Genomic DNA, 13,819 nt, shown 5'->3' with positions numbered 1-13,819 from the left:
GGGCTAACGTTCTTCATCCTGTTTTAATAGGTTACATTAATCCTACCAAGTGTGGATTCCTGCAATTGTCTTTACTGGAAAGCATCTCGTTTTCTAGACTCCAATGCATTAAAATTGTTTTGAATCATGTCTCCCAGTGTGTTTGCCCTTCCTCTGAGTTTGTTACTGTCTGCTAAATTAATAGGTGTGTCCTTCATTAATGAAATTGTTGAACAGTATTAACATACCTCTGTGGGCTCAGTTAAAGTGTCCCTCCTGCATCACAATACATACTGAGATCTGTAATCCAAAGAATAGTTATTTTGCCTATTCTAATAGCTATTTTGCCTAATACTGCCATGCTTTTTCTTTTCTCTCCCTTTATGACATGGAAATGCATGAGCATCAGTGATGAATGAGGATATTCCCTTTTTCAGAGGGAGAGGTCTGAGTTGAGGGCATTTAGGCTCCAAAATGGGATGGCAAGATGTCTATGAGAACTCTGTAGGGGTTTAGGCTGTCAGCTTCTTGGTGCATTCAGGACTTGGATCCTTGGCAGGGATGTAGACCCTCGGTACTTATTTGCTGGAAAGCAGACTCATCTGGAAACTTGAAGAGATTGCTGGGTTAACTAACAATATTGAACATGGATATTTAGGACTTAAACAAAATGTCATTTATATGTTATTCAAACAATAATATCATTGTGTGTTTTCTCTCTTCTGAATTTGAAAACTACAGAAAAAGCATGTGTTCTTAGATGTAAGCACTAGATTTCCAAAAAGATTCAGATATGTAACGTGCTTACAATTTTTCCAAACATACTAATGACAAAATGAAAGTCTTTTTAGTGTTTGTGTAGGTATCAGAATGTTGTATTTTTAATTACTGTTATTAGTATATATTACTAGTATGTAATATTGGATAGTAATAATGCATGGATAAATGGTGTATTAATAATTACTTTTGTTAATTTAATAATAGTTTTGGCTGACATCAAGTGAAGTATCAATTTTTTTATTATTTTATCAAATAACACTAATACAATTACTTTAATTCTAGTTTTATTAGTACAGAATGTTAAAAATTTAGCTCAGCTACTCAATCAGTGTAAGTATTATGCGGCACTGTGACAGTTTATGTATCTGAAGTGCTGCATATAAATTTTAACTACCTATTGTTCTGGTAATTTACGCAACCACTTTTAGTGGATTATCCTTCAGTCGTACAGTACAGTCTTAATGACCTGTCTTTTCAGTTTATGAATTTTGTATATACTGGGTGTTAGCAGAATGGAGGAGACAGTACATGGCATTTCGATACATGGGACTAACCATACAAAATGCAAAGAATAAGGTCAGATTTAGTTCATTACCATTAGTCAAACTGTCACCAGCATGGTCTGGCTCTCTGTACAGTTACAGTGTTAGGATACTAGCAAGCAAACACCAAAGGTCACAACCTTCTATTTTGTTTCCTTCCATCTCATCCGTTTGCCCACAGACGTTACCACAGGGACACCAGCAATATCAACGACGACAACCGTGGAAATCCGGAAGAGCAGTGTTATGACAACTGAGATCACCTCTAAAGTGGAGAAAATCCCCACGACAGCCACTAGCAGCACCACATGTCCTTCCGTTGAGACTGAGGAAGAAAAAGCAAAAAGACTGCTGTACTGTTCACTATGCAAAGTCGCTGTCAACTCTGCCTCGCAGCTGGAGGCGCACAACAGTGGTGAGATGGAGCAATGCTTGCTTTCTTCCTCTTTTTTTTTTTTCTTCTGTCTCAAGAGCTCTGCAATTATCTTCTCCTGAATAGATTAGATCTCTTGCAGCAGGGGACAAAGAGGTGGCAGAAAGCTGGCAATTACATGGAATTCATTAACTAATAAAGAACAAAAATGACAGGCAAAGAGGCTTTCAGAAAAGGGGAAGAAAGAAAATTTATTGCACGCAAGTTACCCATTTTCTTACATTTTAGCTTTTGCAGCTTCCAGACCTTATAGAGCTAAATGACAGCTCATGCTTCATTACCTTTGGTGTTCAGAGTTTGCATACTTTTGTTTGTGCCAGCTAGCAAACTGAGAATGAACACCATTAGTTTTGTTTGAAATCTAACAAATTAAGGCTGAAAGAGTGAGTGTCAGTCAGAGTTCAATGATGAGAGTTAGAATTTTTAGGCCCATTTTGTCTGTTATTAACTTGGTAAAATTTATGGTTTTCCTTTGTTTTCACCAAATGATAGTGACTGGTGCATGAGAGGTGAATCGGTAATTGCTTACCTCTGTCTTTCTTAATTTTTAAACCTCTTTTTTTGTTATTAGAGCTAGTAACATCAGTAGGTTCCAGAAGCAGACAACCATCATCCACAGTCACTATTTTAAATGTCTTATTGATTGGCTTTGTGGTAAGCAGTGTTAAAAGATCTTGGAATTTAATATGGAGGCAGTGACCACCTATAACAGTCCTATAGAAAAATTCCTGATTTTGGATGTCAGTGGTTACCTGACAGCAGGGTAACCAGAGTTAAGAGGTAGAAAGAGACCCTCAGGATTGAAAGATAGAGACAATGCTAGTATACCTGAAGTAAAATGATAAATGGTCTTAAAAAAAAAAAAAAAAGTTTGACAGGCCTATATAATCTGTTTAAACTAAAAAGGAAATAATAATTTGTTGGTATTCATGAGAAACAAAGCCTAGTCAGTTTCGACCACAGTGTTTGCTGTATGCCAGATCTTCAACTGGTGACAATTCAAGTTCATAAAGCTGTACATATTTAACCTATTTAATTACCTATGAAGCTTAGACCCTAAACATTTTTGTGATCTAGATGTGAGCCAAAACATTACTGTGAATACTTACATACAAACCTCCAAGTTTCTGCTTTCTATGCTGATAAACTGTGTGTGTAGCTGCACACATGCATGCTTGGAAAAGTGTATAACAGGATGCATACAGTGATTATCACTGGAACACTAAATCTGTACATGGCAGTAGTCCATTATCTTCACAGACTACCTGCCTGGAAGTCAACAGTGTAAGAAATTGTTTGGTCTGAATAAAGGTACAGCAATAGACACAATTGCTTTCTATCCAACCTTTATTTTAATTACCAATGCAAGTACATTTTTCTGTCATGCATGTTTCTCACATGTTTTGGTTTCTGTCCAGGTTGCTGCTAGCAACATCTGCCCCTTTGTGGTTTGAGAACTAATTAGTTAATTACAGATTTAAGTGTAAGCTACCTAATGCATACTGTTTATCAATCCGTTCAGAAGGACTACAAATCAAAGGCAACTACACCTTTAATAGCTAAATTACTCTTCCTTTGCAACTGCAATTCAGGTCTTATTAGCAACAGGAGTTAATGAGAAAAGTCACACGCATTTAACTTCACATCAGGATACCTGATTGTGCCACTACTTATTGGTGTGGCTGCTTAGTTCTAGTGAATTACCTACAGACCCATAACTTAATAATTAAATATCAGATGTGAAATACCATTACATTAGTATTAATATGATACAGACAAACACAGACATATTCCAAGGATAGCACATAGCACCGAGCTGAGGTTCATATGATTTTCTTTTAGAAAGAAAATAAAACAATGAATGCAACCAAATTACGAAAGTTCTTTCTGTTTCCCATTTCTAATGTCTCCAGGGACTAAGCACAAAACTATGCTGGAAGCTCGGAATGGAAGTGGAACCATAAAAGCCTTTCCCCGGGCAGGCGTAAAAGGCAAAGGACCTGTGAATAAAGGAAACACAGGCCTTCAGAACAAAACATTTCACTGTGAAATATGTGATGTGCACGTAAACTCTGAGACACAACTGAAACAGGTACTCAGCTAGCTTGCAGAGTGTGATCCTTGGTTATTCTTTGTTTTCATGGTGATAAAATACCAACACAATCAGTATGTATCAATCTAATAGTTCACATCAAAATGGAGCTTATAGATTTTTTCCATTGTTTTTGTCTTTTATGCTGTTTGTTTAGTTTTTGATATGATTTTCTCCTGTACAGAATGTATTTTCTCAAAAGCTTGTTTATATGTATATATATTACAATATATATATATTGAAGAGTGTTTTTATTTAAAGTGTTATAGAAGCTGTAAGCTGCAACATGTTACAACTGTCTTCAGACTACTATAGTTGTCATGAGCTAATAAACCCTGACATTTAGTGTACTGCATGATATTTGCCTTGACAAAGATGTGGAGGTGGTTGTAGCCAGTATTTTCACAGAATATTGAACAACCTGCTTAAAAATATGGGATGGAGAGGATTTGATTATTTCTTTTTATCAGCGTTACTCTGTAACCGAGAAGCATGACCTCTAAATTGCAATTACACTAAGTTATGTTTGGTCATTCATCAGATGAACAAAGCCTTTGCACTGAAAAACACTTAGTTTAATACCATATGCCTTTTGGAATTAAATGCTTGTTAAGAAACTTTACAAGAATGAAGATAAATTCTGTAATGGACAATAGCAATACTTGTCTTCTGCTTTCAGGAAAAAGTCCAGTTCTTTGTCTCCTTTGTGAGAACTCTCTTGAGAATGAAAATCAAAGTAAAAATACAGTTCTAAAAAAGGTCCCTTACATCTAATACTGCAATAAAGTCTGTGTAGAAGGATTCTTGTAAAATCTAATAGATTTTATGAAGAAGATAATGGGCTTTGTGATTTTACTTCACTGTCGTTTAGTTTGATATGTAGCCATCTTTCAGCTGAAATCTTAAAAGGATCTCTAGGCTTCTTAGGGGATTTAAACCCTTTTGTGACCCTTTTTTTTTTTTTTCCTGTTTTTGAATAGTGAGTGATGTACTATCTAATATTCTTCCAAAACTTTGTATCAGCAGTGGATTGAATTTGATGGGTGCTTTATAAAGACAGGGAGAGGAATTTTTCAAAGGATTCTAGCTTTGACCTAATTCAGGTCTTGTTGAAGTTAACAAAGGTGAGAAATTCATTGACTACAGTGGAAGCAAAGTTGAACTGAGCACTGCTGAAAATCACAGTCCCAGTGTGTGGTGCACAAAGGAATCACTCAAACTGGAATAAGCCCTATTCTCATTCATTATTGAATTAGTCAAATAATGCTGTTGTGGAGAGCAGCAGCCTTCAGTATTACAGCACACTTATGGAAAGCAGGACTTGAAATTAAGGAAATATCACTTTTTCTTTTATTTTCTTTTTTTCCAATGTATTTTAACAGCACATAAGCAGTAGAAGGCACAAAGACAGAGCTGCTGGGAAGCCGCCTAAACCTAAATACAGCCCGTACAACAAACTCCAGAAGGGAACGCATCCTCTAGGGGTAAGCCAATCACTGTTTGATTCACAGAATCATACTGAGTAGGGTATTTAGAAAATGAGAATGGAAGAATCTTTAAAATAAGAGGATCGTGTAAGCAATGGGAGTATGCGAGTGCCTAAATAAGGTCATGGAAGCCCACAGGAGACTTTTTTATATCCTTTGAAGGGTGTGGACACGAGTCCTTGTTTTTGTGGCTCTTCTAAATAACCTTAGGAAAGAAGCTAGTTTCAAAGGTCATTAGAGAGCAAAAGAGGAGAGAAACATGCAAACATCAAACAGGATTTTTCCAGTTTTCACTGAAGACAATAGTGGTGAAATAACTAAATAAAGTTCTATAAAACATAAAACCTTTATTCATTCCTCATTTAGAAAATTATTCAAATAACAATTGAAACAATAACAATAAAAAAAATCATCTCTCATTTCATTCTGCTCAGTTTCAGGATGGCTCTGGTCACATTTCCAACTGACAGGGCAAACTTTGTGAAGTGGAGCTCTTGCTAGTTTCAAAAGCTGAAAAACATGTTTACTCTTTAATAAAAAACCCCACCAGGATCCCGCCATTAGTCAAGAAACAGTTTATATTGTGGGTGGGATAGTGAAGCATCTGACATTTATCTACATCAGATAAACTGTGTGATTGTTTTATGTGACATGGTGTTTTGTAAGGGTTTATAGATGGTTTTGGCAGGCCGAGGGTGTTGATTCATTGGCCTCATACAGATTAGGCCCCTATTCATTGTCCATTTTCTCTAATGCAAACAAAATTTAGAGCTTTCTTCTGTGAGATTCTTCTCTGCTAGTTGAACTTAAGCGCTTTTCTTGACAATATAAAATTTGTCCTCGTTGGGGCAGGCTTTTTTTTTTTTTTTTTTTTTTTTGTAGTACATTCATGCACTATTCAGTTGTGTAGGAGCTTTCCTAGATATTGCAACATAATGAACTGCACTATTCTGGTAGATCCACTAGTATGGAAATAGCCCCATAGGGTTGTTCAGTAATCCACCTGGGAGACCAAGGTCTCCACTACATATAAGATACACTGAAAGAATAGAGAATGTATAATTAGGGAAGTAGTATATGGAATGACTAAAGCTTCTCTGTCAAGATTATTATTCCTTGAGGAAACTCATTGTTTCCCAGGGGATAAAAATAACTATTATGTTACTGTTTTTGTACACAGTTGTCTATTTAACAATTTATGTAGTGGTGATTTCTAAGAACTCCAGCCAAGGATCAAGGCTATTCAAATGGTGCATAGACAAATAAAGGCAATATGTCCTTTTCTTTCTTCCTCACTCCCAAGTGCTCTCCATACACAAGTCAGAACAGAGGTGAGTCAAAGGGAATTTAAAGCAGAGAGAATGAGTTAGCAATAAACCAACAGATAGCTATAGTAGAACAGAGGATGCATTTAGTCTTTTTGAATAAAAAAAAAAAATTTGCTGTCACTTCAAATGCGGAATGGCATAGCAACAAGCCAAAGATGTGCTAATGTTTATGATGTGCTCTAGACTTTAACTTTCTTTACTCCCCAATAATTTTTCAAGTCATTCACAGTCCCTTAGTTTATTTCACTGTAAATGACATGCATAATGCCTACTGAACTCTTAATGTTGACCTGTGTATTAATTAGTACTTGCAGATAGATTTGAAAATGAATGTGCATCATACTCCATATAAAAAATGTTACTGTTATTGCAGCTATCTTGAAATCACAATGATGTTGATAAATTAGCTGAAAGTCTAACTTCATTAGAAGTTCCTGATTCCTCTAAGAATGACCTAGCCTTTTAATATTGTCAGCTAAGATCTTTGGTCTTCATGACAACAAATACATGAGCATCATCTTCCTCCCCCCCTCCCCCCCCCCATGGAAGTTATGAAAAGGACATATTACATTCCCATAGGTTTTCTAAACCAATAGCTCTCCAATGCCATATTTTCAATATCATTTATACTGCTTCAGAGAAAGAAGCTTTATGAATTCCCACAGTACTCTTTTACAATTCAAGAAATCTTGTACCATTGAGACTTAGTTGAAAATGCTACACCAGAAAGAAGTTATTGGGCATTTCATAGCCCAAACTTTCTGCAATGAGATAGCTTTTATGAAAAACATGTTCTGTTGTTTTGGGTTGGTTTTATTTGTACTTCGTACTCAGGATTTTTATTTATTCATTTATTTATTTATTTTGAAAGTATTTTTCTTGGTTGTTCTAAATAAGGCTGAAAAAATATTTACTAAATAAATAGTAAGGGAGGAAGAAAATGTCAAAAGTTCAGCAAGGGAAGCAGACAGCTTGGATCAGTGAATGTAACACTGATCAAGGAGATGATAAGATCATCTTTATCTGATCATAGTGTCTATTGCCTATTTTATCCTCTATTAAGAGAATTACTGAATCTGGTCCCCTCTGAGTATCCCTCTCAGAGCTTTAAAGGACATTGAGACCACCGCAGTTGACAATGGATATTAGGAAAAGTCAAAATCCTGCATCCATCTGGCTAGTAAAGAGCCAATTTATTTATTTATTTATTTATTCGTTTATTTATTTTTAAGGAATACAGCGATAACTTTATGAATGATGAAATTCACTTTTGGTGCATGTCAGATGATTTCTTTCTGACTATTCACTCACCAAAGTACTATTGAGTGGAAAGTATCAGACTGATATAGGGCAAGTTAATTATTTGAAAATCCCTTTCAATTCAAGGATGAGAAATTGTGTTTCCTTATGAGTGAAAAGTGTCTGTATTTAGACTGAGATGTACCAGAGCATAGTACATATATTCATATATTAAATACCATATATTCAGGTATATATGCTATGAAAAGGACCTCAGGTCATTCCAGGACACACACCCATCCAGAGTCAATCATAGCTGATGGGACGTTTTCTTTGTTGGTAGATGAAGTCACTACCCTTATCTCAGAGTTGTAAAACCAGAACAAGGTATTCAGGCTCCTGGCTTCTCATTAAAACCTTAAAACCCCATCAAAACCTCCAGAAATCTATATATAGACTACTCTGATGTTTGCTTTTATGCATACCAAATGTAAATTCTCAAATATTCAAATAATAATGAAGGTCTATTGAGTATTTTCAATTAGTTTGGACAAAGCTTGAGCTTATTTATTTTCTTTTTGCAAACTCTAAATGCAGTCTTCTAAACTGTATTTGTTATTGTGCAAGACTTGTGATTTAAAACTATTTAAACCAAAAGCGTCAGCGGCAGTAACAAAAATATCGTTTGGCACCATGCTAAGTGATACAGGCAAGAGTTTTTCATGACAATATATTTTTTTAAAATCTGTGCCTTTTTCACAGTCCTTATAATAATGAACACTATCTTAGTGAAAAAGGTCTTCCAACATTTTCTTCAGAAAACAGTCTTCTGAAGACACAGCAAGATGATGTATGACATAGGGAATACACCCGTAGAATTAATCACCTATTTTATTACATGAAACACATTTAGGAGATTTTCATAACTGGTGAAAGATAGACTTTGTTTATGTACTTGTTTTCAGTAGCTGCAGTTAATAGAGAGGAGATAGCTGTGGATCTTGTTTTTAGGTAGAACTTACATCCTAATGATGAAAATAAAAGTACATTCTTAGTCACACCAGTGAATAAGATGTTTTCATTCTGATCTGGTCTCTATCATAAAGCTGTCCAGATGGAGATCTCTTAATTAATGGCTAATTCTTTCTTATTTAATTCTTACAACGTACGTGTAGGTTTACTTAGGTGCAGGTTGCCCAGCCCCCTTAGGTTTGCTTTGATTTCTCATCTCATATTAAATTATAAGTCTCGGTGATGAGGAGGTGAGTCCACAGCCAAGAGAACTTTGAAAGTCTTTGTTTTCTACCAAATCCTACTCACTCTTGTTCAATGTGTGAGATCAAGTCTCCTGTCACAACCCTGCAGCTTGCAGAGTCAGTAACCAGTACAAGGCCTCTCTTAGTTGATTTTCCACTTATAATCTTATGTCAAGCTTCCTGTCATGTAGCTAACACGAACAAATTATGTCTCTCTGTTTGTTTGTTTTCTCTTTTCCCCACAGGTAAAATTAGTATTTTCAAAGGAACCTTCAAAGCCGATAGCTCCACGAATCTTACCAAATCCGCTAGCAGCTGCAGCAGCAGCTGCTGCTGTGGCTGTGAATTCCCCCTTCAGTCTTCGAACAGCCCCAGCAGCTACCCTTTTCCAGACTTCAGCACTTCCTCCAGCACTCCTACGACCAGCTCCAGGGCCTATACGGACCACCCATACTCCCGTGCTGTTTGCTCCTTACTGAACTCCAAACAGGAATTAACTGCAATAATTTTTCAAATCAAAACAAACAAAAAAGAAAATCAAGAACATTGAACTATGCAGTGTTTATTTATAGTTTAAAGTATATATGAAGAGCCAGGACTTTTGATAGAGGACTGAACAAATTCTAAAAGGGGGAATGGGCAGTATTTTCTCCAGATGAGAGCATTCCTCTTCTGAGCATTGATCGTTTTAGAAATGATCTCCAGCATTGACTTGTAGTGACATATAAAACTTATGAAGCCTTTTGACTGTGCTTTTTGGCACATATTTCCCTGCAATGTCTTTCCTGCTTTATGAAACAACTTACAAATTTGTCTAAAGGGCATTAACTGGTTCCAATGTACATAAAATACTTTATTCTGTAGATTAAAGAAGAAGGAAAAAAAAAAAAGAAACACTGTGAATAGTAGTACCCTTACCAATCCTCCTGCCAAATCAGCAGTTACTGGGTATTTATCTGAAAAAAAAAGTAGATACAATAGATGTCTTGTAAAACAGTAGTATTGTGTCTCTATCTATGCCACTAGGTTTCTAACTGAGTTGCAAAAGATAAAATGAACAAATTATGTCACTTGGTAAGTAGTCAAAAATGATGACAATAATGTGGAGCTGTTCCTGGTGAGCAAAATTGTTTTCCTCACCCATGGAAGAATGGGCATGAAGGTTATCTATGGTTAAGACAAGGTAAAAGATAAAGAAGATTTAGTGAAAAAAAAGGAATATATATATATCCAAATGCCATACACAGAATAGGTCAAACTTTTATTTAACTGAGAGTGAATGTGTACAGTGTGCATAAATTCAAAATGTGTAAGACAGGATTGATCAAGGTTTAAGGAATGTCAATGGACAGCAAAAAATGCACTCTGGTTATGAAACAGGCCTGACACTTTAGTGTTCAGCAGAGGGAAGACACAAATGGGTTATGCATAGTCATAACTAGCAAATGAAAACCAAGAGAGAAATCCTGGCCTCATTTAAGTCAGTATAAAGTTCCTCCTGACTGCAGTGTAGCCAGAATTTCATCCCAAAAATTGCACATATTCTTTTTATATCATACCAGTGGGAGTGTCTGTAGATACAGGTAACATTTTTTGCAATAGGCTTAGTTTTAGAAACTGATTTATTCTCTTGTTTTATTTCCTACTGATGTGATATAAAATGTTTTAATATACCTATAAAATGTAAACAGCAACACGAGATACATATTATGACATAACTGCACATTGTGGGTTTGGAACAAATACAACCTTTAGGATCTGAAGGGACCCTTGAATTCTGTAGCTGACCTTTATGTATGGGCAGCTTAAAGCCTTATATATTTACTGTGAGGCTTAAAGGGGTTGACTGTGTCCCTTTAAAATAAGATTTATCAGGGGTATATATAGATATACTGTATATATGTTAGAGTAAGAAAAATAACTTATAAACAGAAAATCTACTATATAAAATAATTATATAACCATTGAGTTTCACATGTGGGTCATTAAGTGGTAAGTAACAAACAGCAGAGAAAAAAAAATAGATGCATTGAATCCGATTCTTGCTGCCTGCTTTTTCCCATAGGGAGCTGAAAAGTATCTATTAATATTATGGAGTGCGCTGCTGAGTCACATGCGACCACTCTGATGTGTAGCTAAGTGAAATGCCTACCATACATTTAGGAGGAATAAAAATTAAAAACATAATTTAAGTTTTGATAGGGAAATGATTTAAAATATTTTATTAAAAGGGGGTAATGCAAAATATTGACCATGTGGTTGCTATGTAATACTGCCTCTGGTTAATAAGGACAGGTGGGAGATATAGAGGATGGGAATATACAGCACTTTTGACTTGCAGTTCATCAGTGAGCCTTCCATATACATTGGTATTTGTCATTTTTTAAACCTCTCTGCATATAGATTTTATAAAAATATATATATAAAGAGAGAAAGAAGAGGTTCCATGGATGTCTGTGTCCAAAGAATTCCAAAGAGATGCATTTATTTATCTAGAAGTATTAAAATAAGTTCTATATTATGTATATGTATTTGATCCAGTTTATTTGCAAATGTTTGTGCCTTGAAATGAAATGGGCTTTTGGTTATATTTAATTCACTCCAATGTAGCCATGAATTAGAAGTGATAGCAATTTCAGGGCTGGTTACTAGCTGGATTGCTTTGCTCGAGTTTCCAAAAAGAGAAGAGTACATGGAAATTCTTGAAGTTTAGACACCTGAATAACTAGGGGCTGACATTTAAAAGGGCTCCCTACTCTACAGCTCCCAGTAAAGAGGCAGTAATCATGTCAGCTTTCAAAACCTGTGTCTACCACTCAGAAGTTAGAAATGTTTCCAATTATTTGGGTACATAAACATAGTGTAGTCAGGTTAAACTTGTCTTTGCAAAATCTTGGCCTTGGTCTTTTAAGTCTATTTGCAGCCTTACTTCTTTTTGCAGAAGTTGTAGTGCCATTGCTAGCTGTGTGCAGATTCCTTCTCAAATAGGCCACTGGTTTTCAAGCTGTGCTCCATGAACCACCATTTATCTCCAGAGCCTTTTATAATAAGCGTGTAATTAACATTTGCTAAACAAACAGAGGAGAGATGGCATTCTGGGGAGGGAGGAGGCCTGGACAGACAGTATTTTCCCCATGAAATAATAATGCAGACTGGAGGAGACCCACTAATATCCTGTAGGCTCTTACACATGGCCTTCTGATGCGTGGGCACATGCTGTACATCCTGCCATGTTGTCATGATGCCATCAAAATCAAATGGCAGATTCTTGAGAGAATATGGCCTGTGGCATGTATGGAGGCACAGTACTAAGCACAGAGTTAATACAAGTTTTGCCAGAAATAAAAAGAGTGTCATTCCAACGACTTACATCAGCTAATTCACAATGACACCTTCAGTTTTCTTGGACCTCTTTTGTCACAGTGCTCTATGGAACAAGTTTTTGTTCACACAAGTCTCTTTTAAATTTCAGCTGTAAACAAACTCAATTCTTTTTATGTCTCTTACTCACTACCTAATAAAGGATAAAGCCTAAATGTTAGAATGTATAGTGGATTTTCTGTGCCTTGCTGTTCCACTCCCTTTTGGTCAGTAACAAATCAATGCACCGGGGATGTTAGCACAACAGTTTTATATTATATATATATGTCAAGGAAAATACTGGCACAGCAATCTGATTGGGCAAGGGGAGCTTCCAGTCAAGGGTACATCCACAACAGCTGAAAAAAGAGCTGGAAAATGGAAGACACTTTACGCTTATCTGTCAATACATCCAATATGGAGAGCACTATAAAAAGAAATAATAATAGTAATAATAAAATGTGTCATCATATTTCATATTACAGTAACATTCCAGGGCCAGGAGGAAGTCTAAAGCACAAGGAAACAGATAATTTCATTGAAGACACAGTCATTCACTGGAACAACAGTGTGAAATCAGCCTGCAGGGTATGGGTATGATCTCAGAAAAACAAATAGGTTCAGGGATATTTTCTTAAATTCTATGCTAAGTGTTAAATAATGACTCTTCTGTTCTGACCCAAAGAGATGGTACTTTTGTGGGAGGGATATATATTTATATTTTTATGCTACCTGCATTTTCCCAACTATCACTGGCTTTAAACCTTTGTTCTGAAGGTTCATCATTGCTCTGAACCATGAAATCAGTTACCTTCATGAAAGCTGCTGTAAAAGCTGATGTGAGAGGTCAGTAAGCAAATGGTATAAATATGATGATCTAAAATGAACTGGAAGGAAAACAAAATGAACTGGCCGTGTCAAGGAATATTGTATTTGAGAAATACACATCTTTATTTTAAAATAAATATATATATATAATTAAAAATAGCTAAATAAAGTTAATATAACTAGAAAAAATTACATTTGTCATTTTAGTAATGGGATATCAAAATTGGCACTGTATTTTAAAAGATGAAAAGACTTTAGCTGTTGAATCAATGCAAGGATGCAATGTGTAAATTTAATGTCTCACACTTACTATCTTCTAGTTATGCCAGGAATACCATAACTGAATGAACTTGCCTATAATCACTTCTACTTCAGGTCCCAAGGATACAGTAGAGTACTGGCCCATTGTTCCATGGAAGCTGAAGTCCTGTTTCTTAGTAGCCTCTGCTTCTGCCTTCTGCTCCCCCAAAATTCAAAACTTTTAGATTCTCTTTG

The 13,819-nt window shown here is 35.8% G+C and overlaps 1 protein-coding gene across 8 annotated transcripts in view; it reads left to right on the top strand.

Moving 5' to 3' along the window:
• ZNF385D (zinc finger protein 385D) overlaps positions 1-12,684 on the top strand; it is a 447,042-nt gene extending 434,358 nt beyond the window's left edge. For all 8 annotated transcript variants that reach the window (XM_066991889.1, XM_048076084.2, XM_066991890.1 and 5 more), the window contains 4 exons: positions 1,483-1,716; positions 3,648-3,826; positions 5,209-5,310; positions 9,382-12,684. In XM_066991889.1, coding sequence (XP_066847990.1) covers positions 1,483-1,716; positions 3,648-3,826; positions 5,209-5,310; positions 9,382-9,615 — 749 coding nt within the window. In that variant the 3' untranslated portion in view covers positions 9,616-12,684. The remainder of the gene's footprint in view (positions 1-1,482; positions 1,717-3,647; positions 3,827-5,208; positions 5,311-9,381) is intronic.
• Positions 12,685-13,819: the final 1,135 nt, after the last annotated feature.

Source organism: Anser cygnoides, chromosome 2 (genome assembly GCF_040182565.1).
Source record: "Anser cygnoides isolate HZ-2024a breed goose chromosome 2, Taihu_goose_T2T_genome, whole genome shotgun sequence".
In the NCBI taxonomy this organism is placed as follows: Eukaryota; Metazoa; Chordata; class Aves; order Anseriformes; family Anatidae; genus Anser; species Anser cygnoides.
This window is presented reverse-complemented; position numbering and strand designations above follow the sequence as displayed.